At 39.5% G+C, this 27,367-nt stretch overlaps 2 protein-coding genes across 3 annotated transcripts in view; both read right to left on the reverse strand.

Annotated features, from left to right (window-relative positions):
- LOC115373162 (carcinoembryonic antigen-related cell adhesion molecule 1-like) overlaps positions 1-23,701 on the reverse strand; it is a 71,126-nt gene extending 47,425 nt beyond the window's left edge. Inside the window, exons 1-5 of the mRNA XM_030071442.1 lie at positions 23,593-23,701; positions 20,923-21,201; positions 20,593-20,666; positions 19,328-19,502; positions 18,607-18,680 (exon numbers count right to left, since the gene is read on the reverse strand). Coding sequence (XP_029927302.1) covers positions 18,607-18,680; positions 19,328-19,502; positions 20,593-20,666; positions 20,923-21,201; positions 23,593-23,683 — 693 coding nt within the window. The 5' untranslated portion in view covers positions 23,684-23,701. The remainder of the gene's footprint in view (positions 1-18,606; positions 18,681-19,327; positions 19,503-20,592; positions 20,667-20,922; positions 21,202-23,592) is intronic.
- Positions 3,721-9,489, reverse strand: LOC115373171 (POU domain, class 6, transcription factor 2-like). Of its 2 annotated transcripts, none has more exons than XM_030071458.1 (8): positions 9,273-9,489; positions 6,934-6,963; positions 6,353-6,426; positions 5,993-6,167; positions 5,654-5,725; positions 5,252-5,329; positions 4,448-4,573; positions 3,721-3,956 (listed from the first exon to the last, which is right to left on the reverse strand). In XM_030071458.1, exons 1-8 carry the CDS (start codon positions 9,358-9,360, stop codon positions 3,940-3,942), a joined length of 660 nt encoding a protein of 219 aa, XP_029927318.1. In that variant the 5' UTR covers positions 9,361-9,489; the 3' UTR covers positions 3,721-3,939. The 2 variants fall into 2 exon arrangements, with proteins under 2 accessions (XP_029927318.1, XP_029927313.1); XM_030071453.1 differs by having other exon boundaries at positions 6,685-6,963.
- Positions 23,702-27,367: the final 3,666 nt, after the last annotated feature.

Consider the following 27,367-nt stretch of genomic DNA (forward strand, 5'->3'; position numbering starts at 1 on the left):
CAGCATGTGGAGTTTGTAAAGGCATTACATGCAAGAATGTTATTCATGATGGTGTTGAAGAAGACTCAGACATTGACTCCTGAAGCATTTGACATGGTGGATCAGTATTTGCTCTGAGTATTATGCAACTAATTGAAATAAATGCAACTTTATATGTAGGCTAAATGCAAAAGTGGGCGTGGCAGTTTTTCCACTAAAAGTGGTTGTAGTGAAAAATAAATGCTAGCAATCAACTCAGAATCATGAAAAACCCCTATTTTGTCCCCTCAAAAGTTACTTAAGTCCAATTTAAGCACTTTAGAATTTTTGAAAAATCGGTTATCGGTACCCCGACTTTGATCAGGTTTTTTCGGGGTTTCCCCCAGGAGTTGAATTTCAACCTTTTAATACATGTTATTACACACCTTTATGAACACACTGATAAAGAAATTTCTTGGTAACAATTTAGTTGGCAGATTTTTATGTGTTTCCCTTACTATTACTCACATTTTGAAATTCCAAAATCGTGGCTGCACTACTCTCATCTTCAAGCTCTCATTTTTCTTAAAACAACTGAAGAGGAGTGAGGTAATCATATTTGTTTCCACCAGTGTAGTTTCATGACTCATCTTTAAACAAGCTCAGAACACTTCTCATCAAATTTTAAGACTCAGTGTTTTGTTAAGATGGATATTTGCAATGGCAAGAATAAAAACCTGACAATGACATTTAGAACCAAGTTAAGGTCAGCCAAAAAGTACTGGGGGCTTAAAAATGTTCCAGACAACTCTGCGTAGTATTTTTTTTTTTTTTTTTTTTTTTTTTTTTTAGATTTGTGGTGTTTGTCTCCATCTCTGTCCATCCTTCTCTTCGTCCTCATCTGACCCCCATGTCCCTTCATTTTTATCTCTCTCCCGTCCATCTGTCGTCTCGTGTCAAGAGAGATTGTGCACAAGACACAATCAGGATTGCAAGGATGCAATCATTAATGCAAATCTGCTGCAAACTAAAGATGTGCTTGATGCCGTGCTGAGAACATGCTGGGTACCACTTCTAAGTTACTGAATCTTCAAGAGATATTTTAGTCTTTTTCTGAAAGTATGTATGTACATTATGGACGTCCTTGTTCTGTTCTGTGTGTTAGTATTTAGATGACTTAGCTTGTCTATGTGAACAGGACAGCGTGGCATATGTAGCAGACAAACACAGGCCTTAGGGGGCGCTACTGCTCCAGAAAAAAGTGTCAGCCTTTTAGTCAGAGCCACTCACCAGCTGGCCAACAATATAAGCACTGGGACTGTCACCATATCAGGGTGTCTGCAGGTCCTTAGGCAGTCTTAAGATGCCTTGAAAGTCATTAAATAGTCTTAAATTTGACTTAATGAGGTCTTGATTTCCACATTAACATTAAATCAAATTTCAGTTATCCATCTTTACACTTACCTGCAGTGCTCATTTGAATAAGAAAAAGATCATTTTTTCCAAAAGTCACAATTAAATTTTCTTAAAATTTGTCTCGAAAAGGACTTAAACAGCATTGAATTTTATTCCCTGATACCTGCAGACACCCTGGATAAACCATTACTGACGAAATCGAAATTGATGAAATTTTATATCATATTAGTAATTCATTTCCCAAAAAGAAGAGAAAATACTATTATTTATTTAGCTCAGATTTTCTATAGATACTGTGATAATATCGTTTTTGTAAATTCTTGTGGCCATGATAATCGTGTGGTGAAGACCTGATATTGTGACAGCCCTAATAAGTACTGTAGCCTTAGTTACAAGAGCCTTCACCACAGGTGCTGTTAGTGTAGGTGTTGGGAGAGTGACAGTAGCTCGCGAGGTGCAGGAGGGTTTTACGGGTGCTTCAGCCAGAGTTGCCTGCAGCAGCTTTTCACATGTGATTATTGTGTCCCCCTTCATGGAAATCCAGCAGGGCTGTAGGTCTTAAATGTTTTTTATAGAATTTTGAGCAGCCTGCAAAAACTATTTCTCATTTGCACTAGTGTGCTTTAAATTTTGTTTAAGTTCATTTACGCTGTCCTTTAAATTATTCCTCTCTCTGCTTTCTTTTTAGAAGCTGTCTTGGTGCTATATATTTATGTATATTTATGACTGTCAAATGCGTTAGTGGTTTCAATTCCTGAGGAAACTTGAACACTCCTCAGCTGTGGTGCTTTGGGCTCTGTTTAAAAACTAGCTTGACCTGCTCTACCTGCTTAATAACATTTGGAAATAGCTTAAATGAGACAAGTGGGCATGAAGAGCTCTTTTTTCAAATAATGGTGATTTATGCTACTTTTTGCCACTCCAATCAAACCAAAAAAATGTTTTTGGGTTTTTTTGTTTTGTTTTGTTTTGTTTTGTTTTTTTTAATTAAATCCTTGTATTAAGCCAATTTTGTCTCATTTTCTCTGTGACCACTCACATGTATTGCATCACATGTAATGTATCTTATGGTTATACTGTATGTTTGATAATCCATTTATTTTCTCTACCTGCTTACTTTTATCCCAGCAGGCATTGGGTGAAAGGCAGGGAAACACCTTGGACAGGTTGCCAGGCCATCACCTGGCCGTAGGAAGAAGTCAAATCATATTTCAAAACTTTTTTCAAGCTGGCATTGAAACAGGTGATTTACAGACACAAGCCCACAAATAAAGATTTAAACCATAGCCAATAAAACAAGTAACTACACAAGCATCCACTGTACAAAATGCACTGTATCTTAAAGTAGTCCTTGACTTCATTCAGTGAGTTATGCTCTTTGTTACTGCTGCTTTTCCACACTGCCTCACTCCCAGGCCAGTAGCGCCCCCTGGTGGTCACTGAAAGGCTCTCAGATTTGTCAGTACAAATATCAGCTCCAGTGCCTTAAACATGATGCTGGCTCTGAAACGCTTCACCTTGTTGAATGGAAACTCATTCATAGTGCAACAGAGGAATCTATTTTCAATCTCACATCTTTTGTACTTTTCTAAATAGAGGCCTGTAACTGCCTTTCCATTCGAGACCAAAATGTACAAGCGCCATTCTCCTACTGCTTTTACCCAACATGCACCAAGCCAGTTGGGCACCAGCAGCAGAGGGCCTGCATGTGTTAGAACTACAAACAAATGCTGTTTCCATGCACAAATCAGGCAAACTATAACCCCTTTCACACATGCAGTCTTCCCCCGAAACGTTCAGGATCTCTTGCTGAATGTGCAAATCCACAGCTTTGTTTACAATTGCCTTGCCTCATTTGATAACTGCTGTTTGCAACTGCAAACAGCTGGAAACTGGGCAGATTCAGAAATAGCAGAGTTCTAACAGAAGATCCACTTACAACAGAATGTGCTTTATTATAAAATGTCAGAGTATGGGATAAGAAAGATTTAGTTAACAATACATCACCATATTAGCACTGTGAGTCTGTACAAGGGAAAACAACCCAGAAGCTAACCCTAACCCTAACCCAAAGTTTGTTTGTCTGTTTTGTGATGTCATCAAAACTCATTTGCAGGATTAAGCTAAATTTACATTTATATTTTAGCTTAACTAACTATTCATAGTTTAAGGTAAAATTTCAGGATTGCACAGCTTTTACTGTGTTACAGAATAAAGAGCACAGTTGTTTGACAGAAAATGCTTTTCACGACACCATGTTTTTGAGCCCCAAAGCACAGAGAAGTGAAGTGTCTCAGACTGAACTTGGCTCTTGGAAGAAAACTTTTCATAAAATACTTGATCTTGATGGAGCGGGATGTGAAGTAGGAGGTTTTGTCACAGGAGAAGATCAGGAGTGAGGAGAGTCAGTAAAGGAGGAGACTGAAGGAGCAGAGAAAGGCAGGCGAGACCAGGACCAGAGGATCCATGTCCTGAAATCATGGATTGATGTCATATCTCGTTCTTTGAGTTCTGGGACCTTTCTTCCTGGGCTGAGGAAGAGGAGGAGGCTGGTCCTCATCTACCTCAGCTGGCCTTGAGCCCTGCAATCAAGTGAAGTAAAAAATGAAGATCAGCTCACCCTCAAAAATCAAATGCTGTACTGTTAACCTGCAGCCTGGACAGCAGGTAGACAGTCTGGGGTTACCTTCCAAATAAGGTTCCTATGGTTCAAACCATCTCCAGAATATTTATATGGCGGTTTTTGAGGTGTGTATTCCAAACAGGGAACGTCATGGAGTACCAGGAAATTTCTGAAGTATTATATATATTTTTCAACTTGTCTTATACAGTCATTGCATAGGTTGGTGGGTTTTTTGTCAGCCCAATTGTAATGGGAACCAGACCCTGAAACATGAGCAAGGAAGACAGTTTTCATGGAAACAAAAATTTGGAGAGTCAGAATTTTCCATCAACATTCCAGGTGCTTTTTTATGTGTTGACTTAGTTTCATGACCCTGGAAATCACCAGTTTTCCAGAGAGTCTCCATTATGAATTGAACTGCAGATTCTCTAGAAAGGGCCGAACTTTTACCTGGACCACCGTGTCTGGCCGGCTGGTACTGTTGCTGTAGTTGTTGTTGTTGTTGTTGTTGTTGTTGTTGTTGTTGTTGTTGTTGTTGATTGGACCATGCCATTTCAAGCTCTCCCCTCCCCTCCGCTGGGTAAGAATGAAAGAACAGATACATGATTGATCCTTTTGGAAAATTTGTGTTCTGAAAATGTAGTTTCTTGTAAAACCTACAACTGCATTATCAATTACAAATTCACTGTTTCAGATACTCACACTCTGAGTTATTACTGTCCAACTTCAAATATCACCGTGGTTAAAAGTATCTTAGAACAGATATGAAGGGTCTGTGAAGGTTTGGTTTGCCTCAGCTAAACCATATCCACCAGAAACAGCTGTGTGCTGCTTTGCGATCAAACTGCAACTGAGGCCACTGGGTGATGTCACCGTCATGCTGCTGCTCTTACGTCTGTCTGCTATTCTCAACCAAACGTTTGAAGTCTTCAAAATCGCACATCAGTCATTTTCACATCTCAGATTCTCCAGACTGAAAAAGCTGTTTTGGCTTGTGACCCTTTAAATAGAAGTGAGGCCTGTTCAATAACATCCCCATCATAGGCTGCATATACAAAGTGATGAGTAATTACCAGAAGAAGCCTCAAAGTTTAAAACTATTCTGTATTTGCAAGGGAAAAGCAAACGTTTGTGAAAAATCAGAAGCAACAGACATGGGCACTCATTCATTTTCTGCTTATACTTTATACCAAATTCTTTTTGGGCCTCGCAGGACAAAGTGTAAAGGACGATACATGAAGTTCTCTCTCTCACCCTTCAGTCGATTGTATCGTCGGCGTCTGGCCCGGGTGCATAAAACGATGGTGACGATAATCAGCAGCAGGACAAGACCTGGTGAGGACAGAGGCACACAACCTTATAAAAGATGACTAAAAGCTGAACATGTCTGAAATACTTTTAACACCAATCACTGTGTTTATCAGCAGCACCTGGGTGAAACTGTTGCTATAGATTAGTTTTTCTTGGCCTTTCAGCACTGTGTAGAGACATATGACACCCAGCAACGTGGCACTTTGTGCACACATTAAGCCACAAAGGCTTACACATGTAAACATGTATATGCAGTATGGATAGTGTAAAACACAGCCCCTAACACTGGCTGTGTTGGTGCCGTCTAACACACTCCAGCAATAGAGATCTGCTAAACAAACATACCTCCTCCACCAGCCAGGATGCCCACCATGGTCCAGAACTCAAAGCCAAATAACTGTTTAGTGGCAGGTGGATCTTGAAGGGAAAAATAAGAGATTAATTGAAATTAACTTCATTTAAACAGTTCTTTTGGTCACAGGTTTTGACAAATAGAGGTTTTAGCGGTGACCAGCAACTTGATCAGCAACAATTCACAATCATATATCCATTTTATTAGAGATGGATGATACCAACTGGACCAGATGTGGTTTTTAACAACAAGCCAATGCAGAATACATTTATCCACAAACATATATTTATCCACAAACAGACACATGAGTTTAACATCAAATTAATACTGACCAGGCACAGGACAGGTTTTTTTAACCGGCTGGCTGATTTCAAAGCTGATGAGGTTGGAAACGTTGCATTTGAAGCTGCTCTCTGCTGTCAGTTTTTTTGGGTCCCGTGTCAGAGTTGGGCCAGTCTCTTTCAGCGGCTTCTCATCCTGCAGCCATGTGATGGTCAGACCCTCGGCCTGTCAGGTACAACACCCAGGACAGATGGATTACATTGATTGAATACATAGCTGCAGGACTGCAGTGACTTTTTGGGGAGTTTGGGGGGTGGGGGGTGTAGTAGAAATAATGAAGCCAACCAAACATGAGCTTATTAATGAATGATGGCTCATCCTGTTTCAGTGAACTCCTTGATTTTTCTCACCTGAGGAACTTGACACTTGAAAGTCTCTGTGTTTTTCTTACAGGTAGCCACCAGTGTAGGTTTCTGGACCTTGTCTGATTAGATTACAATAAATTAGATTACAGGGCATAATAAACACATTGAAAAATTATTATAATCATGACATATTAAACACACTGTGGGAAACACAGTGGATTGGATAGTTCATGCAGCAGCTATATAACTAATGACACACATCACATTACATGAGAGAAGACCTGAGATCCTCAGGCTAAATGTCCTAAAAATCACAAAACAGATAAAGTCACATAGTCATTAATCTGAAATGATGTGTATTCATGATGTTTACCTACCCAGCACATGTACAATGAAGGTGTTTTCATGCTCCAGAGTACCTCTATTGTAAATCTGTGAGATGTAAACTTCCACAGAGCCTTTCTTCAAGTCCCTCAGTGTCAAAGATCCATCTGTCCCTACGCCTTTTTCTTCCCCTAAAATAACTACTCCTGACTTCATCAAGGCAATTTGTTTTCCGTTGTGCTTCCAGTACAGGCGTTCTGATGAGTCCAGTTTGTTTTTCAGCCGCAGCGTGATCTCCTCACCTGCTGCAGCATAGACATCCTCCTGAGAAACTGAGGAAAGAGAAGAACAGAGAAGAAGAAACAGAAATTAATTGTGTCAACTTCAGTGCTAAAATGATTTGATTTGTTTTCAGAAGAAGCAATAAAAACAGAAACAAGTCAAAGAAAATACTTTATGAGTATATTTAAAGACTAATTTGACTTTTAGTTAGGCATATCTTAGCTGAACTTTTGTAATCAGTATAATTACAGTGAACAAAGTTTGCAAGCTCTACATGAGCATATTATAAAAGGACTAGGGACCTTACAGAACCACTTTATTTTGAAAGTTCGCTGCCAATTCTCAGCAGTGCATCAGCCAATAATTATCAGTTTCAGTTTCACCATGACACTGACATGTGTGAACAGGTGTTCAACAACATAAGCATCTGTGGGAACCACTTGTGAGCTGATACACTTAACATTTCAAGTTGTGGCCAGTCTAGCTCTGTCACAAAAAAAAAAAAAGAATCACTGGAGCTTTGAAATGCTTGCCGCTGTCTGCTGACTGTTTCCTGTGCAAGAGATTGTCAGAAAGACACAGAATTGACAGCAGTTAAAAAAAATAAAAATTCATCCAAAGTATTTATTGGCAATACTTTAAAACAGCTTTTTTTTTTTAATGTTTGCCAATTTAATTAAACCTTTAGTGCCAAAGAGACTATATTATGTGAGGTTTTATCATTATAATTTTGGCATTCATAACAATGATAAGTGCAGTTTCATAATTTGGGTAATGTAGTTTGTCCAGGTTATCCAGCAAAATAAGTTGATTTAAATACTTCATACCATAGTGAATTATTTCTACATAATTACAACATTATTGCCTTTTTGCTACACATTGGTCTAAAATTAAATGACTGCATGTTTTCCTATTGTGGACACTGTCTAAAAGACACTATGGCTCACTGTGTACATTATACCTGCTTCAGTTTGATCTGTCTTAAAATTAATTTCATGTATTTCATTTCGAGTCTTTGTTTTTATTGTTTGTTTTTATGTATTAAATTCATTCTCTTAATTTTAAATTCAGATATCAATTTACTCTTAGAAATATTGTCATTGCAACTGTTAGTATTTCATTGTTATTTTGGGGTGTATTTTACTGACTTATGTGCTCACTAATTTATTTATTTATTTATTTATTTAAACCACCAATAATTAACCTGGAAAGTCCACAGAGAACAAATTCTTGCCTGACCAAGACGCTGAACAGCAGAAACCATAAAAGACAAACGACAGACTGAAAGACACCACACATGTAAGAGATAAAATAACGATTATAGCCAAACTCTGTGGTTTCTGTTGCTGGGGTCAAATGTTTGACCCCAAAAATCTGATCTGGTTTGTTGCATTTTGGTTCTTTGTAATCTCATTTTGAAAAGTCCTTTTGTAAAATAAAAAAAGACATTACAGCAGAGAAATTTTGAGTGCATTTGAAGTTACTCAACAGTGTCTTCCAGTTCCAGTTTCCTACATATCTGTGTGTGTGTGTTTGGAGACAGAGAGATGAAGAAAGACAGCATGTGGTCCAGTCAGCACTGTCCACCTCTCACATCATGCAGTTTCACTGATTAGCCAACAATATTGATTGTACAATTGATCAGTTCTACAGTGACCGTCTATGGGCAGACCTTAACATGAACTGATTCTAAAGAGACATTTTGATCAGATTCACAAAAGTAGAAATTAGTTAGTTAGTAAAGTAGTGGAGACTTCTATTGTCTTCTGATGGTCTAAGAGCTGTTTCAGGGGCTTTTTCACCCTGACAAGAAAAACTTATTGGAGAAACACTGACAACTCTGAATACTCTGGAGTTTTTTAAGGCTTTTTTTTTTTTTTTTTTTTTTAAATATCAGCCTTTAAAAGTGCTTGCATAGTGCTTGCACCCTTGTTCCCACATGCCAAAAAACAGCTGGTATCATCAAATATTGAGCCCACAGAAATTAAAAATAACAATCAGCTGATGGTTGAGCAATCAGAGGCAAAAGATCACAAGAATAAACTGAATAAAAACTAAAAGATGGCATTTTCAGGTATAAAGGACTTTTGATCTTTCCTATGAAATACAAAAGAGAAAATCATTCACACTAGACTCTGTAAAAAAAAAAAAAAAAAAAAAACTTACTGAAACCATGTTTAAACAAAGAAGAACTGTGTTAAAACATAAAAAAAAGAAGAAAATCAACTTCATTTGTTTTGTGGTGTGGCACTTCTCAAAACTGTAACTGAAAAATGTAGTGACAAATTGAATTAAAGCAATCCCTGAAGCTGAACTGATAAAAATATGAGAAATGACTCTTTTCCATCCTTGCTCGTACCTGTGGAGGTGATGAAGCAGCAGCAGAGCAGAAGGAGCGTGTTGACAAAGACAGCAGCCATCTCCGTCTTCATCATCATCATCATCATCACCACCACCAGCTTCACTCTCAACTGAGAACAGGCGCTCTCCTTTACCAAAGTTATTTCCTGTAGGTGTGCACTTGGTTCTTTTCGTGTGTGTGAAGTTTCAAAAGGAAGTGATCCAACAAAGAAGCCTCCTATGTGTCATCATCTGCACAGAGTAAACTCAGCAGAATCATTTTCACCGGCCATGGCCGAGAACCGCCATCGCTGCAAATAAAAAAAATTATGCAGTCATCTACGACATCTGGTGTGGTAGCCAAGGCACAGAAGGCACGAGTCACATCACTGAAGTTCTTCCATGTATCCTATGTTCTTACCCCTGCCTCCAAATGATGACACAGTGTCAAAACCAGTAAAGGCAAGCAGCATGATGAGTGCTGATTACCTGTTTCTCAGTGGCAAGGGATGTAACACAAGTTGCCAGGAAGGAGAACAGCTCCGCTTTGTTCTCATAAATACGTAGATACTCCGGCCAATTTCCAGGAATGGCACTGGATGGCTCAATGTGTCAACGAATTCCTTTCCCTCTCTTGCTGCATGTTTCAGCCTTCAGCGTTTCCAGTTAACCAGACAATACCCCACAAAATTTCCCATCAAGAGCAAAAAAAAAAAAAACCTCTCTCTAATTGGCCGGCCTCCAGTCCAAGAAAAATCCAAGTCTCAACAAGAAAATATCATTCCTGAAGAATGACTGTTTCTTGTTCTCGAGGCTCTACATTGCATCACAGACATGTGATGGAAATCTGGATGAATTCTTTGAGCATGAAAACCAGGCATGTCCACCAGCACTGTCACAAATGGGCAGGCTGAGAACTGGTACCAAGTCGGACTTGGTGGGCTGTTTGATGGACCTGGTTCCTTCACATGAAAATGCATCCATTCCCACTGTCCAGGTCATCATTCCTGTGGTAGCCAAGGCACAGAAGGCACAAGTCACATCACTGAAGTTTTTCCATGTATCCTATGTCGTCTTCTTACCCCTGCCTCCAAATGATGACACATTGTCAAAACCAGTAAAGGCAAGGAACACTGGCAAGGCTACACATCGATGGGCAAAGAATTCATTCATTCTTGTTGAGACTTGATGCAATGTAGAGCCTCGAGAACAAGAAACAGTCATTCTTCGTACACTTTCAGGCACGAAGTTCAAACACATCTTGGGGGCTTGTCTGTAAAGTCTGCTTTGATGTGCAGCTTCACATGGGACGCAGGGCGAACGAGGGCAACCGCTAATTAAAGGCCGACTCCTTCAGCATTCGCCACGACGAAATTACCTAAAATATATCACCCTGAATGCACAAAAAATGATGCACAAAGATGCTGCCGAAAAAAACATAGAAAGCCTGCAGGGATTCATATATGAGCAGCCGGGTAACCCACTGTGTCCGGTGGCCTCCCTGGAGAAATAGCCTACCTCTCCCTGCTGCCTTATCCACCTGCCTTTTATCTACACCCAAAGCGGACACAGTGTGACAGCGCTGATGTATGGTAAATTAACAGTATACTTTTATTACTATTGTTATTGTTACATCTGACGTTAGGCATACGCAGGGGCGGACTGGCCATCTGGACATTCTGGAGAATACCAGAAGCCACCAGGGGGGGCAAATAGGCTGAGTTTTCATGCATCCGTTGTTTTGGGCCAGGCTTAGTCAAAGTCCAGGGCTGTTTTTTAGTCCCAGTCCGCCCCTGAGTACATGTGTATTTGCTCAGACCCCCAATATTAGACAAGGGCGTTTTTTCAGGGCATTTTCAATGGAAAAAATGTCGTCTTATGTTCGGATGAATACGGTAACTTGATATAGCTGTACAAAAATACTACCGTGTGTACAATTCATGTCTGGTGTTGCCATCTAGTGGATGAACATGAAAACCACATTAAAAATGCAATGTAACACTGTAAAGTTAGCTATCTGACTTTTATTCATTATTATTTTACCCATTGAATGGGTCATCTTAGCCATCATCGCAATAGTTGCCCCCCCTGAGAAATTTGTCAGGAGCCGCCACACTTCGTTCGTTTTTCTTCTTGTTTTGCGTCGTCTTCTTCGTCTTCTTCTTCTTCTTTAGTCCGGCGGCTATGCGAAAAATCGTGCACTTCACGATACAAGCATGAAATTTGGCACACTGTTAGAGCATGCCCTAAGGATCATTTTTGGCTATAGGGCCATCGCAGATTTGTCCCGAGGAAACCGTGGCAACCATTTTTCAAAATGGCTGCCACCTGCTGTGATTTTACCTGTAACTCAGGTTCTAGACCACCTAGGATCTTGATTCTGGTGGCTAATCCTACATTTTCAAGGATGAGGAATACAATGGTACTATACAACATGCTAGCAACTACCTAACTACCGGCATTCAGTTAATTAAATAATAGTAAAAACCATCAAAATATGTATTTCGGTAGAGTATACTGTACATGTTTTCTAAGATGTTGACAGATATGCCATGAAATGCATGTGTGTTATGGCAATGGCCAAAGTGGAACTCTACAGCAGTACAGAGACAGGATACCATTTAGCCTAAAGGCATTTTTAATAAAGCCAAAGAGGAAGGAAAGTGTGGCAACACAAAGTTACGTATGATGACACAGTCCACCACAGTAGCAAAGGGCAGTGCACTGAAGTGCTGCCTCGTCACATTTGCATCTTCCACAACACCCCTTTTTGCAACCACAGTGGAGGAGGTTGCGACATGCCCTGGATGGCAGGAAAGTGAAACTGAAAGTCCCGCAGATTCGGGAATTCTCTTAAATCACGTGATGCAGTCGAGTCTTTTGATTGTCTGCTCTAATAGACTTTCTTACAATTATATTGGAGCAACTGCAAATTTTCCTTGACTTGATGGAAAACGTAGTAATATTATGAAGCTGGAAGGCTGATTTCTGGTATTCACTCCTTGTTTGGGCCCTAGAAAATGATGCCAAAATGTACATAAATTTAGTATATCTTCCTATCTACATGTTCCCCTAGCTGTGTGTCTTCATCATGTGCTCACTAAAAGACATAGACATGAAGCTCTATGTAAAGTCTGACAACCTCAAGAATCAATGGACGTCTGTGGTTTGAAATAATAAGTTTACCAATGAGCGTGATGTCTTCATGATGTGCACCTGTTGCACCTCAAGGTGAATCTGCTGATCACCACTAGATGGCAGCAGACACCAAATTCTACCTGCTCATTTTGCTCACTGTTTTCACCTGGGTTCATTCTGTTGAGCTTTTTTTTTTCCCCCCTCATGCTTGTCAGTGCTTTGTCTTGAGTTTTCTACTTCAGGAGTTTGGCCTGCCAGGTCTTTAGTTTCCGGCGTTTCACCGCTCTGTTTCTGTGACCAATCGGTGATGAGCTCGATCAAGGAGGCTCATTCTGCCCCGAGCCCTCCGAGACATGCATGTGCTGAAGGGCTTCCGAGATAAATGAAGGTCGTGACCTTAACACTTCCTCTCTGCCTTGACTCATTAACGCAGGCACAGAGCAAGAACACACACTGAGAGGTTGTTTTTTGAGATTGCTGTTCTGTTGCATTTGTCAGACACACTAATATCATAGATGTGGCCTGTAACTGCCGCAACCTTTTTTTTTTTTTTTTTTTTTTTTTTTTACCCTGGCAAGATTAGGGATCACTTTAGTTCTTGATTATGTTTCACATCCTCCAAAAAATGTTGTTTTGTTTGCTTTTTGTTTTTGTTCCTTGAAATGGTTCCTTTGCTGTTGTGCGGATGGCATCAGAAAAAGCTCTCACACACACACACACACATGCACGCATTCAAGAGCGTTTTCCTCAAGCCTGCAGTAATTTACTCACATTTTGAAATTCCAAAGTCGTGGCTGCACTTCATCCATTTTAACAAGATCACGTACTCTCGTCTTCAAGCTCTCATTTTTCTTAAAACAACTGAAAAATTCTGTCAGAGGAGTCAGATAATCATATTTGTTTCCACCGGTGTAGTTTCATGTCTCATCTTTAAACAAGCTTAGAACACTTCTCATCAAATTTTAAGACTCTGTGTTTTGTTAAGATGGATATTTGCAACGGCAAGAATAAAAACCTGACAATGACATTTAGAACCAAGTTAAGGTAAGCCAAAAGTTCTGGAGGCTTAAAAACGTTCCAGACAACTCAGTGTAGTATTTTTTTTTTTTTTTTTTTTTTTTAGATTTGTGGTGTTTGTCTCCATCTCTGTCCATCCTTCTCTTCGTCCTCATCTGACCACCATATCCCTTCATTTTTATCTCTCTCCCGTCCATCTGTCGTCTCGTGTCAAGAGAGATTGTTGTGCACGAGACACAATCAGGATTGCAAGGATGCAATCATTAATGCAAATCTGCTGCAAACTAAAGATGTGCTTGATGCCGTGCTGAGAACATGCTGGGTTCTCAGCATGTTCTCTGAGAACATGCTGGGTTCTAAGTTACTGAATCTTCAAGAGATATTTTAGTCTTTTTCTGAAAGTATGTATGTACTTTATGGACGTCCTTGTTCTGTTCTGTGTGTTAGTATTTAGATGACTTAGCTTGTCTATGTGAACAGGACAGCGTGGCATATGTAGCAGACAAACACAGGCCTTAGGGGGCGCTACTGCTCCAGAAAAAAGTGTCAGCCTTTTAGTCAGAGCCGCTCACCAGCTGGCCAACAATATAAGCACTGGGACTGTCACCATATCAGGGTGTCTGCAGGTCCTTAGGCAGTCTTAAGATGCCTTGAAAGTCATTGAATAGTCTTAAATTTGACTTAATGAGGTCTTGATTTCCACATTAATATTAAATCAAATCTTTACACTTACCTGCAGTGCTCATTTGAATAAGAAGATCATTTTTCCAAAAGTCACAATTAAATTTTCTTAAAATTTGTCTCGAAAAGGACTGAAACAGCACTGAATTTTTTTTTTGCTTTTTGTTAAATGCACTGTATCTTAAAGTAGTCCTTGACTTCATTCAGTGAGTTATGCTCTTTGTTCCTGCTGCTTTTCCACACTGCCTCCCATGCCAGTAGCGCCCCCTGGTGGTCACTGAAAGTCTCTCAGATTTGTCAGGACAAATACCAGCTCCAGTGCCTTGATGCTGGCTCTGAAATGCTTCACTGAGATTTTTCCTTGATGAATGGAAGAGGGAACAGAGGAATCTTCTGTACTTTTCTAAATAGAGGCCTGTAACTGCCTTTCCATTCGTGACCAAAATGTACAAGCACCATTCTCCTACTGCTTTTACCCAACATGCACCAAGCCAGCGTGGCACCAGCAGCAGAGGGCCTGCATGTGTTAGAACTATAGACAAATGCTGTTTCCATGCACAAATCAGGCAAACTATAACCCCTTTCACACATGCAGTCTTCCCCCGAAACGTTCAGGATCTCCTGCTGAATGTGCAAATCCACAGCTTTGTTTACGATTGCCTTGCCTCATTTGATCACTGCAAAACAAGGTTTTTTTTTTTTTCTTTCCCAAGAGCAGCTGGAAACTGGGCAGATTCAGAAATAGCAGAGCTCTAACAGAAGATCCACTTACACCAGAATGTGCTTTATTATAAAATGTCAGAGTATGGGATAAGAAAGATTTAGTTAACAATACATCACCATATTAGCACTGTGAGTCTGTACAAGGGAAAACAACCCAGAAGTTCTCCAAAGTTTGTTTGTCTGTTTTGTGATGTCATCAAAACTCATTTGCATGTAGAGGATTAAGCTACATTTACATTTACATTTTAGCTTAAGTGTGACTATTCATAGTTTAAGGTAAAATTTCAGAATTGCACAGCTTTTACTGTGTTACAGAATAAAGAGCACAGTTGTTTTACAGAAAATGCTTTTCACGACACCATGTTTTTGAGCCCCAAAGCACAAAGAAGTGAAATGCCTTTGACTGAAACATTTCATAAAATACTTGATCTTGAGGTTTTGTCACAGGAGAAGATCAGGAGTGAGGGGAATCGGTAAAGGAGGAGACTGAAGGAGCAGAGAAAGGCAGGCGAGACCAGGACAAGAGGATCCATCTCCTGAAATCATGGATTGACGTCATATCTCGTTCTTTGAGTTCTGGGACCTTTCTTCCTGGGCTGAGGAAGAGGAGGAGGCTGGTCCTCATCTACCTCAGCTGGCCTTGAGCCCTGCAATCAAGTGAAGTGAAAAATGAAGGTCAGCTCACCCTCAAAAATCAAATGCTGTACTGTTAACCTGCAGCCTGGACAGCAGGTAGACAGTCTGGGGTTACCTTCCTAATAAGGTTCCTATGGTTCAAACCATCTCCAGAATATTTACATGAGGGTTTTTGAGGTGTGTATTCCACACAAGGAACGTCATGGAATACCTGGGAATTTTTCAAGTGTAATATATATTTTTCAACTTGTCTTATACAGTCATTGCATAGGTTGGTGTTTTTTTTGTCAGCCCAATTGTAGTGGGAACTTGACCCTGATACATGAGCAAGGAAGACAATTTTCATTGAAACAAAAATTTGGAAAGTCCGAATTTTCCATCAGCATTCCAGGTGCTTTTTTATGTGTCGACTTAGTTTCATGACCCTGAAAATCTCTTGAAAGCCACTGCATTATCAAAAACACACATTTTAACAGGTTTAAACAAATACTGCAACACCATGTGGCCAGTCTGCACTACATATCTGCACGCTACCATTGTGGCAAATTTTGGAAAAAACTGGAAGGGCAGTTTTCGCTCTGCAGTGCCTCTATGTTGTGTAATTGGGCCAGTAATGATATGTGTCTGTGAGAGGCCACGCCCATTGACACACCCCTCTTTGCCCAATCAATGTGAAAAGTTAACCACTTGTTTTGTGTAAATCAGTTCATTACATACTGAAATACTTGGAAATATTTTTTCCCTAGCCTGGTTAGTATATATTTAGACATTATTCACACACAACCAATTTTCCAGAGTGTCTCCATGATGGCACCTGCTGTGTTTGAACTGCAGATTCTCTAGAAAGGGCCAAACTTTTACCTGGATCACCGTGTCTGGCTGGCTGGTACTGTTGCTGTTGTTGTTGTTGTTGTTGATTGGACCATGCCATTTCAAGCTCTCCCCTCCCCTCCGCTGGATAAGAATGAAATAGATACATGATAGATCCTTTTGGAAAATTTGTGTTCTGAAAATGTAGTTTCTTGTATAACCCACAACTGCATTATCAATTACAGATTCACTGTTTCAGATACTCACACTCTGAGTTATTACTGTCCAACTTCAGATATCACCGTGGTTAAAACTATCTCAGAAGGGTCTGTGAAGATTTGGTTTGGCTCAGCTAAACCATATCCACCAGAAACAGCTGTGTGCTGCTTTGTGATCAAACTACGACTGAGGCCACTGGGTGATGTCACCGTCATGCTGCTGCTCTTATGTCTGTCTGCTATTCTTAACCAAAGGTTTGAAGTCTTCAAAATCACACATCAGTCATTTTCACACCTCAGATTCTCCAGACTGAAAAAGCTGTTTTGGCTTGTGACCCTTTAAATAGAAGTGAGGCCTGTTCAATAACATCCCCATCATAGGCTGCAAGAACAAAGTGATGAGTAATTACCAGAAGAAGCCTCAAAGTTTAAAACTATTCTGTATTTGCAAGGGAAAAGCAAACGTTTGTGAAAAATCAGAGGCAATAGACATTCATTCATTTTCTGCTTATACTTTATACCAAATTCCTTTGGGCCTCGCAGGACAAAGTGTAAAGGACGATACATGAAGTTCTCTCTCTCACCCTTCAGTCGATTGTGTCGTCGGCGTCTGGCCCGGGTGCATAAAACGATGGTGACGATAATCAGCAGCAGAACAAGACCTGGTGAGGACAGAGGCACACAACCTTATAAAAGATGCCTAAAAGCTGAACATGTTGTCTGAAATACTTTTAACACCACTCACTGTGTTTATCAGCAGCACCTGGGTGAAACTGTTGCTATAGATTAGTTTTTCTTGGCCTTTCAGCACTGTGTAGAGACATATGACACCCAGCAACGTGGCACTTTGTGCACACATTAAGCCACAAACACATGTAAACATGTATATGCAGTATGGATAGTGAAAACACAGCCCCTTATACTGGCTGTGTTGGTGCCTTCTAACACACTCCAGCAACAGAGATCTGTTAAACAAACATACCTCCTCCACCAGCCAGGATGCCCACCATGGTCCAGAAGTCAAAGCCAAATAACTGTTTAGTAGCAGGTTGCTCTTGAGGGGAAAAATAAGAGATTAACTGAAATTAACTTCATTTAAACAGTTCTTTTGGTCACAGGCTTTGACAAATAGAGGTTTTTAGCGGTGACCAGCAACTTGACCAGCAACAATTCCCAATCATGTATCCATTTTATTAGAGATGGATGATACCAACTGGACCAGATGTGGTTTTTAACAACAAGCCATTGCAGAATACATTTATCCACAAACAGACATATGAGTTTAACATCAAATTAATACTGACCAGGCACAGGACAGGTTTTTTTAACCGGCTGGCTGATTTCAAAGCTGATGCGGTTGGAAACGTTGCATTTGAAGCTGCTCTCTGCTCTCAGTTGTTTTGGGTCCCGTTTCAGAGTTGAGCCGGTCTCTTTCAGTGGCTCCTCATCCTGCAGCCAAGTGATGGTCAGACCCTCGGCCTGTCAGGTACAACACCGAGGACAGATGGATTACATTGATAGAATACATAGCTGCAGGACTGCAGTGACTTTTTGGGAGTTTGGTCACTTCAGCCAATATGAGAGGAAAGGATTTTGAAAATCATCTGTCCAGTGTGCATGCTAAAGCTTCAGCATTAAGTGCTTTAACCAGTTGTTGGCATTATCGCTGGCATTATCCTAAAAGAGGAGACAAGGTCAGCAGCTCTAATGCTGGATGATTGATTTAATGAGTGTCTCAGTCTGCCAAATGATCAAGATTTCTCAAGGATATGAATCTAATGACCATCGAATAAAAGGCAGTACCAACTGGATTATTTTAATAAACCATGCAATCACATGACTTAACTAATGTAAGCATGCACAATTTAGATTTATTAGATTTAGATTTATTTAGACAATTTTGGTTCCAATCCTCTCCACTCATGATGGGTAAGGCATCCAAGGGGCCAAACTCCCAAAAGGTTGTCATCGTCCTAAAAGAATTCTAGCTGGTAATTGCGATAGCCCCCCCTGGTGGCCATATGGTCGAAAAAAAGGGGGGCATATTACAAATAATGAAACCAACCAAAAATTAACTTACTAATGAAAGATGGCTTATCATGTTTCTGTAAACTTCTTGATTGTTCTCACCTGAGGAACTTGACACTTGAAAATCTCTGTGTTTTTCTCACAGGTAGCCACCAGTGTAGGTTTCTGGACCTTGTCTGATTAGATTACAATAAATTAGATTACAAGATATAATAAACAGTGAAAAAATATTACAATCACAACATCATAAAGACATTGTGGAAAACATGGTGGATTGAATAGTTCATGCAGCAGCAATATAACTAATGACACACATCACATTACATGAGAAAAGTCTGAAGATTTTCAAGCTAAATAATTTAAAAATCTCTAAATAGATCCCACCTCATAGTCAGCCATTAATCAGATGACTCAGTTTACCTACCCAACACATATACAGTGAAGGAGTTTATATGGAGTTTGAAAGCCCTACATGAGGATATAATAAAATGAGTAGGTCCCTTACCCATCACTTTATTTTTAAAGTCATGGTAGCCTCTGCCATCAGTGTGTCAATGTGAGTGTGAATTGGTGAATGTGAGGCAAACACTGTGAAGAGCTTTGAATGGCGTTGATCTCCTTAAACATTAAACTATGAGCATCGCTCAGTTCTCATTAGCATTGAATGTAATCAGTGAAATTATCATATCCATCTTATAAGAGATGGATGATACCAACTGGACCAGATGTGTGTTTTTTTTTTTTTTTTTTTTTTTTTAAAGGCATTGCAGAATACATATATCCACAAACAGACACATGAGTTTAACATCAAATTAATACTGACCAGGCACAGGACAGGTTTTTTTAACCGGCTGGCTGATTTCAGAGCTGATGTGGTTGGAAACTTTGCATTTGAAGCTGCTCTCTGCTGTCAGTTGTTTTGGGTCCCGTGTCAGAGTTGGGCTTGTCTCATTCAGCGGCTCCTCATCCTGCAGCCATGCAATGGTCAGACCCTCGGCCTGTCAGGTACAACATGGAGGACAGATGGATTAAATTGATAGAATTCATAGCTGCAGGACTGCAGTGACTTTTTGGGAGTTTGGTCACTTTAGCCAATACAAGAGGAAAGGACTAGGAAAATCATCTGTCCAGTGTGCATGCTAAAGCTTCAGCATTAAGTTCTTTAACCAGTTGTTGGCATTATCGCTGGCATTATCCTAAAAGAGGAGACAAGGTTAGCAGCTCTAATGCTGGATGATTGAGATATTTTTTTTCCTGGAGGATACAAATCTACAGACCAGTGAATAAAAGGCAGTACCACCTGGATTTCTAAAAAAAAAAAAAAAAATCATCTTTATGCTTTGGATAATGGATTTCTACTACAATTACATGCCCCACCTAATGTAAGTGTCAGCATGCACAAGGTAGACAAACACAGCAATCCTCTCCACTCATGATGGGTAAGGCGTCCAAAGAGTCGGCAAAGGCCTTTAAGAATTCCAGCTGATTTTTTGCAATATGTAGTATGATAATGAACAATAATTGGTGACTCTTAAACTTTAGGACACAGGAATAAAAATAAATAAATAAATCTATTATTTCATTATTTTATTCCCATGAAAAATTCTAAACCCATCAGAAAATGCCATCATATATCATAAAAGCAATATGAAAATGGTATGACGAAGCTGTGACAAGTTTTATTTTTAACATATGACTGCTTCCGCTCCTGCTGCTACTACTGAGTGGCTTCAGACTTTGCAATGTGCAAAGTTTGCTGTTCAAGCTAGAGAGACGAACTTCACGGTTGGTTGTGTTATCTTGTGGTAAACCGTGTCCATTTCCTCTTTCCGTTCAACTGAATAAAATTTCATCTCCATGCAGACATCTCACAGCTGACTGATGTCAAAATGTATGTCATAAACTTGTGGGCTGCAAGCATGTTTTTAGGCTGGTTTTTGAATTCACCACTGAAAAATGATGTTAATGTAATAATGAAAATAATAATGAAATGTTAATCCGTCTCCATAAACACAGTATTTCAAACTGAAAATGAAATTACTCACAAATGTCTGATCATGTTTCAATAAACTTCTTGATTGTTCTCACCTGAGGAACTTGACACTTGAAAGTCTCTGTGTTGTTCTCACAGGTAGCCACCAGTGTAGGTTTCTGGACCTTGTCTGATTAGATTACAATAAATTAGATTACAGGGCATAATAAACACATTGAAAAATTAATATAATCATGACATATTAAAGACATTGTGGAAAACAGTGGATTGAATAGTTCATGCAGTAGCTATATAACTAATGACACGCATCACATTACATGAGAGACGACCTGAGATCCTCAGGCTAAATGTCCTAAAAATCACAAAACAGATAAAGTCACATTGTCATTAATCAGAAATGATGTGTATTAATGATGTTTACCTACCCAGCACACGTACAATGAAGGTGTTTTCATGCTCCAGAGTACCTCCCTTGAAAATCTCTGATTTGTAAACCTCCACAGAGCCTTTCTTCAAGTCCCTCAGTGTCAAAGATCCATCTGTCCCTACGCCTTTGTCTTCCCCGATAATAACTCTTCCTGACTTAATCAAGGCAATTTGTGTTCCGTTGTGCTTCCAGTTCAGGCGTTCTGATGGGTCCAGTTTGTTTTTCAGCCGCAATGTGACATCCTCGCCTTCTGCAGCATAGACATTCTCCTGAGAAACTGAGGAAAGAGAAGAACAGAGAAGAAGAAACAGAAATTAATTTAAGTCCTTTTTGGGATGTAACACCTCTAATGAGATCTATTCTGTATCATCACATGAATATCACATGAATTTAATACAAACACACTACAGAATACCATGACTGTGTCAACTTCAGTGCTATAATGATTTGATTTGTTTTCAGAAGAAGCAATAAAAACAGAAACAAGTCAAAGAAAATACTTTGAGTATATTTAAAGACAGTAATTTGACCTTTAGTTAGGCATATCTTAGCTGAACTTTTGTAATCAGTATCATTACAGTGAACAAGGTTTGCAAGCTCTACATGAGCATATTATAAAAGGACTAGGGACCTTACAGAACCACTTTATTTTGAAAGTCCACTGCCAATTCTCAGCAGAGCATCAGCCGATAATTATCAGTTTCAGCTGACCGTCACCGTGACACTGACATGTGTGAACAGGTGTTCAACAACATAAGCATCTGTGGGAACCACTTGTGAGCTGATAGACTTAACATTTCAAGTTGTGGCCAGTCTAGCTCTGTCACAAAAAAAAAAAAAAAAAAAAAAAGAATCACTGGAGCTTTGAAATGCTTGCCGCTGTCTGCTGACTGTTTCCTGTGCAAGAGATTGTCAGAAAGACACAGAATTGACAGCAGTTAAAAAAAAAAAAAAACAAAAAACATTTATTCATCCAAAGTATTTATTGGCAACACTTAAAAACAGCTTTTCTTTAATGTTTGCCAATTTAATTAAACCTTTAGTGCCAAAGAGACTATATTATGTGAGGTTTTATGATTATAATTTTGGCATTCATAACAATGATAAGCGCAGCTTCATTATTTGGGTAATGTAGTTTGTCCAGGTTATCCAGCAAAATAAGTTGATTTAAATACTTCATATCATAGTGAATTATTTCTACATAATTACAAACATTATTGCCTTTTTGCTACACATTGGTCTAAAATTAAATGACTGCATGTTTTCCTATTGTGGACACTGTCTAAAAGACACTATGGCTCACTGTGTACATTATACCTGCTTCAGTTTGATCTGTCTTAAAATGAATTTCATGTATTTCATTTCAAGTCTTTGTTTTTATTGTTTGTTTTTATTTATTAAATTCATTCTGTTAATTTTAAATTCAGATATCAATTTGCTCTCTTAGAAATATTGTCATTGCAATTGTTGGTATTTCATTGTTATTTTGGGGTGTATTTTACTGACTTATATTCTCACTAATTTATTTATTTATTTGTTTAATTGACCAATAATTAACCTGGAAAGTCCACATAGAATAAATTCTCATCTGCACTGCCTGACCAAGACGCTGAACAGCAGAAACCATAAAAGACAAACGACAGACTGAAAGACACCACACATGTAAGAGATAAAATAACGGTTATAGCCAAACTCTGTGGTTTCTGTTGCTGGGGTCAAATGTTTGACCCCAAAAATCTGATCTGGTTTGTTGCATTTTGGTTCTTTGTAATCTCATTTTGAAAAGTCCTTTTGTAAAATAAAATAAAAAAAAGACATTACAGCAGAGAAAATTTGGAGTGCATTTGAAGTTACTCGACAGTGTCTTGTTCCAGTTTCCTACATATCTGTGTGTGTCTGGAGACAGAGAGATGAAGAAAGACAGCATGTGGTCCAGCCAGCGCTGTCCACCTCTCACATCATGTAGTTTCACTGATTAGCCAACAATATTGATTGTACAATTGATCAGTTCTACAGTGACCGTCTATGGGCAGACCTTAACATGAACTGATTCTAATGAGATATTTTGATCAGATTCACAAAAGTAGAAATTAGTTAGTTAGTAAATTAGTGGAGACTTCTATCGTCCTCTGATGGTCTAAGAGCTGTTTCAGGGGCTTTTTCACCCTGACAAGAAAAACTTATTGGAGAAACACTGACAACTCTGAATACTTTGGAGTTTTTTAAGGCTTTTTTTTTTTATATCAGCCTTTAAAAGTGCTTGCATAGTGCTTGCACCCTTGTTCCCACATGCCAAAAACAGCTGGTATCATCAAATATTGAGCCCACAGAAATTAAAAATAACAATCAGCTGATGGTTGAGGTAAAAGATCAGAGGCAAAAGATCACCAGAATAAACTGAATGTAAAAACTAAAAGATGGCATTTTCAGGTATAAAGAACTTTTGATCTTCCCTATGAAATACAAAAGAGAAAATCATTCACACTAGAAAAAAAAAAACTGAAACTGTTAAAACAAAAAAAGAAGAAGGAAATCAACTTCATTTGTTTTGTGGTGTGGCACTTCTCAAAACTGTTTGAAAAATGTAGTGACAAATTGAATTAAAGCAATCCCTGAAGCTGAACTGATAAAAATATGAGAAATGACTCTTTTCCATCCTTGCTCGTACCTGTGGAGGTGATGAAGCAGCAGCAGAGCAGAAGGAGCGTGTTGACAAAGACAGCAGCCATCTCCGTCTTCATCATCATCATCACCATCATCACCACCACCAGCTTCACTCTCAACTGAGCACAGGCGCTCTCCTTTACCAAAGTTATTTCCTGTAGGCGTGCGCTTGGTTCTTTTCGTGTGTGTGAAGTTTCAAGAGGAAATGATCCAACAAAGAGGCCTCCTATCTGTCTTCATCTGCACAGAGCAAACTCAGCAGAGCCATTTTCACACTTACAGTGCATCCGCCAAGTATTCACGCTTCAAGTATTCACGCTTCAAGTATTCGCGCTTCACTTTTTCCACATTTTATGTTACAGCCTTATACCAAAATTGATTAAATTCATTTTTTTCCTCAATTTTTCCTCAAATCACATGTACATAAGTATTCACAGCCTTTGCTCAGTACTTTGTTGATGCACATTTGGCAGCAATTACAACCTCAAGTCTTTTTGAATATGATGCCACAAGCTTGGCACACCTATCTTTGGGACGTTTCGCCCATTCCTCTTTGCAGCACCTCTCAAGCTCCATCAGGTTGGATGCGAAGCGTCGGTGCACAGCCATTTTCAGATCTCTCCAGAGATGTTCAATCGGATTCAAGTCAGGGCTCTGGCTGGGCCACTCAAGGACATTCACAGAGTTGTCCTGAAGCCTCTCCTTTGATATCCTGGCTATGCGCTTAGGGTCGTTGTCCTGCTAAAAGATGAACCGTCGCCCCAGTCTGAGGTGAAGAGTGCTCTGGAGCACGTGCTCATCCAGGATGTCTCTGTACATTGCTGCATTCATCTTTCCCTCTATCCTGACTAGTCTCCCAGTTCCTGCCGCTGAGAAAAACATCCCCACAGCATGATGCTGCCACCACCATGCTTCACTGTAGGGATGGTGTTGGCCTGGTGATGAGCGGTGCCTGGTGTCCTCCAAACGTGACGCCTGGCATTCACACCAAAGAGTTCAATCTTTGTCTCATCAGACCAGAGCATTTGGTTTCTCATGGTCCGAGAGTCCTTCAGGTGCCTTTTGGCAAACTCCAGGTGGGCTGCCATGTCCCTTTTGCTAATGGGGCTTCCGTCTGGCCACTCTACCATACAGGCCTGATTTGTGGATTGCTGCAGAGATGGTTGTTCTTCTGGAAGGTTCTCCTCTCTCCACAGAGGAACTCTGGAGCTCTGACAGAGTGACCATCGGGGTCTTGGTCGTCTCCCTGACTAAGGCCCTTCTCCCCCCAGCGCTCAGTTTGGATGGCCGGCCAGCTCTAGGAAGAGTCCTGGTGGTTATGAACTTCTTCCACTTACGGATGATGGAGGCCACTGTGCTTATTTGGCAGCACAAATTTGTGCCTAGAGACAATCCTGTCTCGGAGGTCTACAAACAATTCATTTAACTTCATGCTTGGTTTGTGCTCTGACGTGCACTGTCAACTGTGGGATCTTATATAGACGGGCGTGTGCCTTTCCAAATCATGTCCAATCAACTGAATTTTTGCAGCTTAACTGACTCCAGTTAAGCTGCAGAAACATCTCAAGGATGATCAGTGAAATCAGGATGCACCTGAGCTCATTTTTGAGCCTCATTGCAAAGGCTGTGAATAGTACTTATGTACATGTGATTTCTTAGTTTTTTATTTTTAATAAATTTGCAAAAATTTCACAAAAACTTTTTTTACATTGTCATTATGGGGTGTTGTCTGGAAAACAAAAAAAATGTGGAAAAAGTGAAGTGCTGCGAATACTTTCTGGAAGCACTGTAGAACAAGAAATGAGCGTGCCTCGCTTACACTGTGACAAGTTGTCACTCTAGAGGCAAAAGACAATGGTTTTGATAATGGTTTAATTAAACATTTCAAATAAATAAATTACTGTACTGTACTACACTGTGCAGGGACTTAGTGGTTATTAACTTTCAGTCAGTAATCATCATGAGACAAAAAGCTGCCCATGGTAACACAAATCAATGATCATTTCCAAAATCAAGGATAATTTTAACTTCCAACTGTACAGCTTGCATCAGTTTGATGGTATTTACAGAGCTGTAGTCTGCACTATGAATTTAGATTATAAAGGTTAACCCATAAATTTGTTCTGCAAATAAAAATGAAGGGAAACTGAAAGAAGTGTGTTAACCTCCACTACATTTCTTTTTTTATTCCAAAGTGAGAAAATTGTTTAACCCCTTCAGACCCGCATTTTTTCTGCTGGGCAAAAAAAAAAAAAAAAAAAAAAATTAACTGATTCTGATTCCTCTCCAACATAAAAACAAACTCATGTTTTTAATAGTATTTTTTCATGTCCATTACAATGGACATCAGACTTTGAAAAAATCCTGTAAATTAGCCATATGATGTATGTTCAAAATTACTTAAAATAATGAGTAAATTTATGCTGACAGAAAATTTGTTTGGCCATCATGAACATAAATTTATATTTTTGGTTGAAAATGGGCACTGACTCCTCCCTCTCTGCAGTCGCTCAGCCATGCTTGTCTTGTCCGATGTCTGTCACTCTCTCAGAGCGTGCTCAAAGTCATAACATGATTATGATTGGATAATCAGGATCCAACCAGTAACCAGCATTAATGACATCATTCAGTTACCCAGTATTTATTGGTTTAGAGACAGAAATATGTCATGTCCATTCCAGTGGACGCAGGGTCTGAAGGGGTTAAGATGAACTCATTTCTGTATTACCACATGAGCCACAAACACAAACAGTGTTTAGCAGTAATAACCCATCTGAAACTTTCTGGGGGCAGCCCACACTCTCTCTCATCCTAACTCTACTACGAATATGCAAACATATCAGGGGAAGAGACGGTTTGCTCTCTTAAGTGCAAAGAAATAGTCTTGTGGATTTGGCAGATGCCTCACCTATCAGGGCTTCATCAGTGTTCCTCTGAACAAACAGGAAACAGTGAAGATGTTGTCACGTCTGGAGGCGGCACCATGGCACCAGGATCCTACATCTCCTAAGTGCAGCTTCACTGAAGCTACATCACACTTATACTGAGTGAAAGTTGTTTTTATTTATATTGATACATTTATTTATCTATTTTATTGAATTTATTTGTAAATTTTGCACTTGTTCCTTGGGCTCCCCCTGTCCATGTACTGTTTGTCTGCTCCTGACACTGATGTGATGGTGGATGTAGGCTGTCAGTGGGTACTGTGAAAATGAATTGCCTTTTTAAGGATAAATAAAGTAGTCTGAAGTCTGAAGTCTAAAATATTCTGAGCCAAGATGCTTTTGGTTCTGTGGCTGCAGCGTCACATCAAATAGAAAACACCTACAAGTCTTGTGCATCCTTTTAGACGTATGTCGAATCTTTGGAAACCCTGGGATCGCCGCTACAATTTCAGATAAAGTTCAGTGGATTTGAACAAAGCTCGGCTGTGCAATGACAAAAATCCATAACATCTTCCTTTGTGATATACCTGTTTATCAGGGTGACTTCTTATGGAGGGGGTATATTATATTATATTGGAGCAACTGCAAATTTTCCTTGGCTTGATGGAAAACATATTATAGGTATGAAGCTGGGAGGCTGATTTCTGGTATTCACTCCTTGTTTGGGTCCTGGAAAATGATGCCAAAACGTACATAAATTTAGTGTATCTTCCTATCAACATGTTCCCCTAGCTGTGTGTCTTCATCATGTGCTCACTAAAAGACATGAAGCTCTATGTAAAGTCTGACAACCTCAAGAATCAATGGACGCCTGTGGTTTGAAATAATAAGTTT

The sequence above is a fragment of the Myripristis murdjan genome, chromosome 2, assembly GCF_902150065.1.
Source record: "Myripristis murdjan chromosome 2, fMyrMur1.1, whole genome shotgun sequence".
NCBI lineage: Eukaryota > Metazoa > Chordata > Actinopteri > Holocentriformes > Holocentridae > Myripristis > Myripristis murdjan.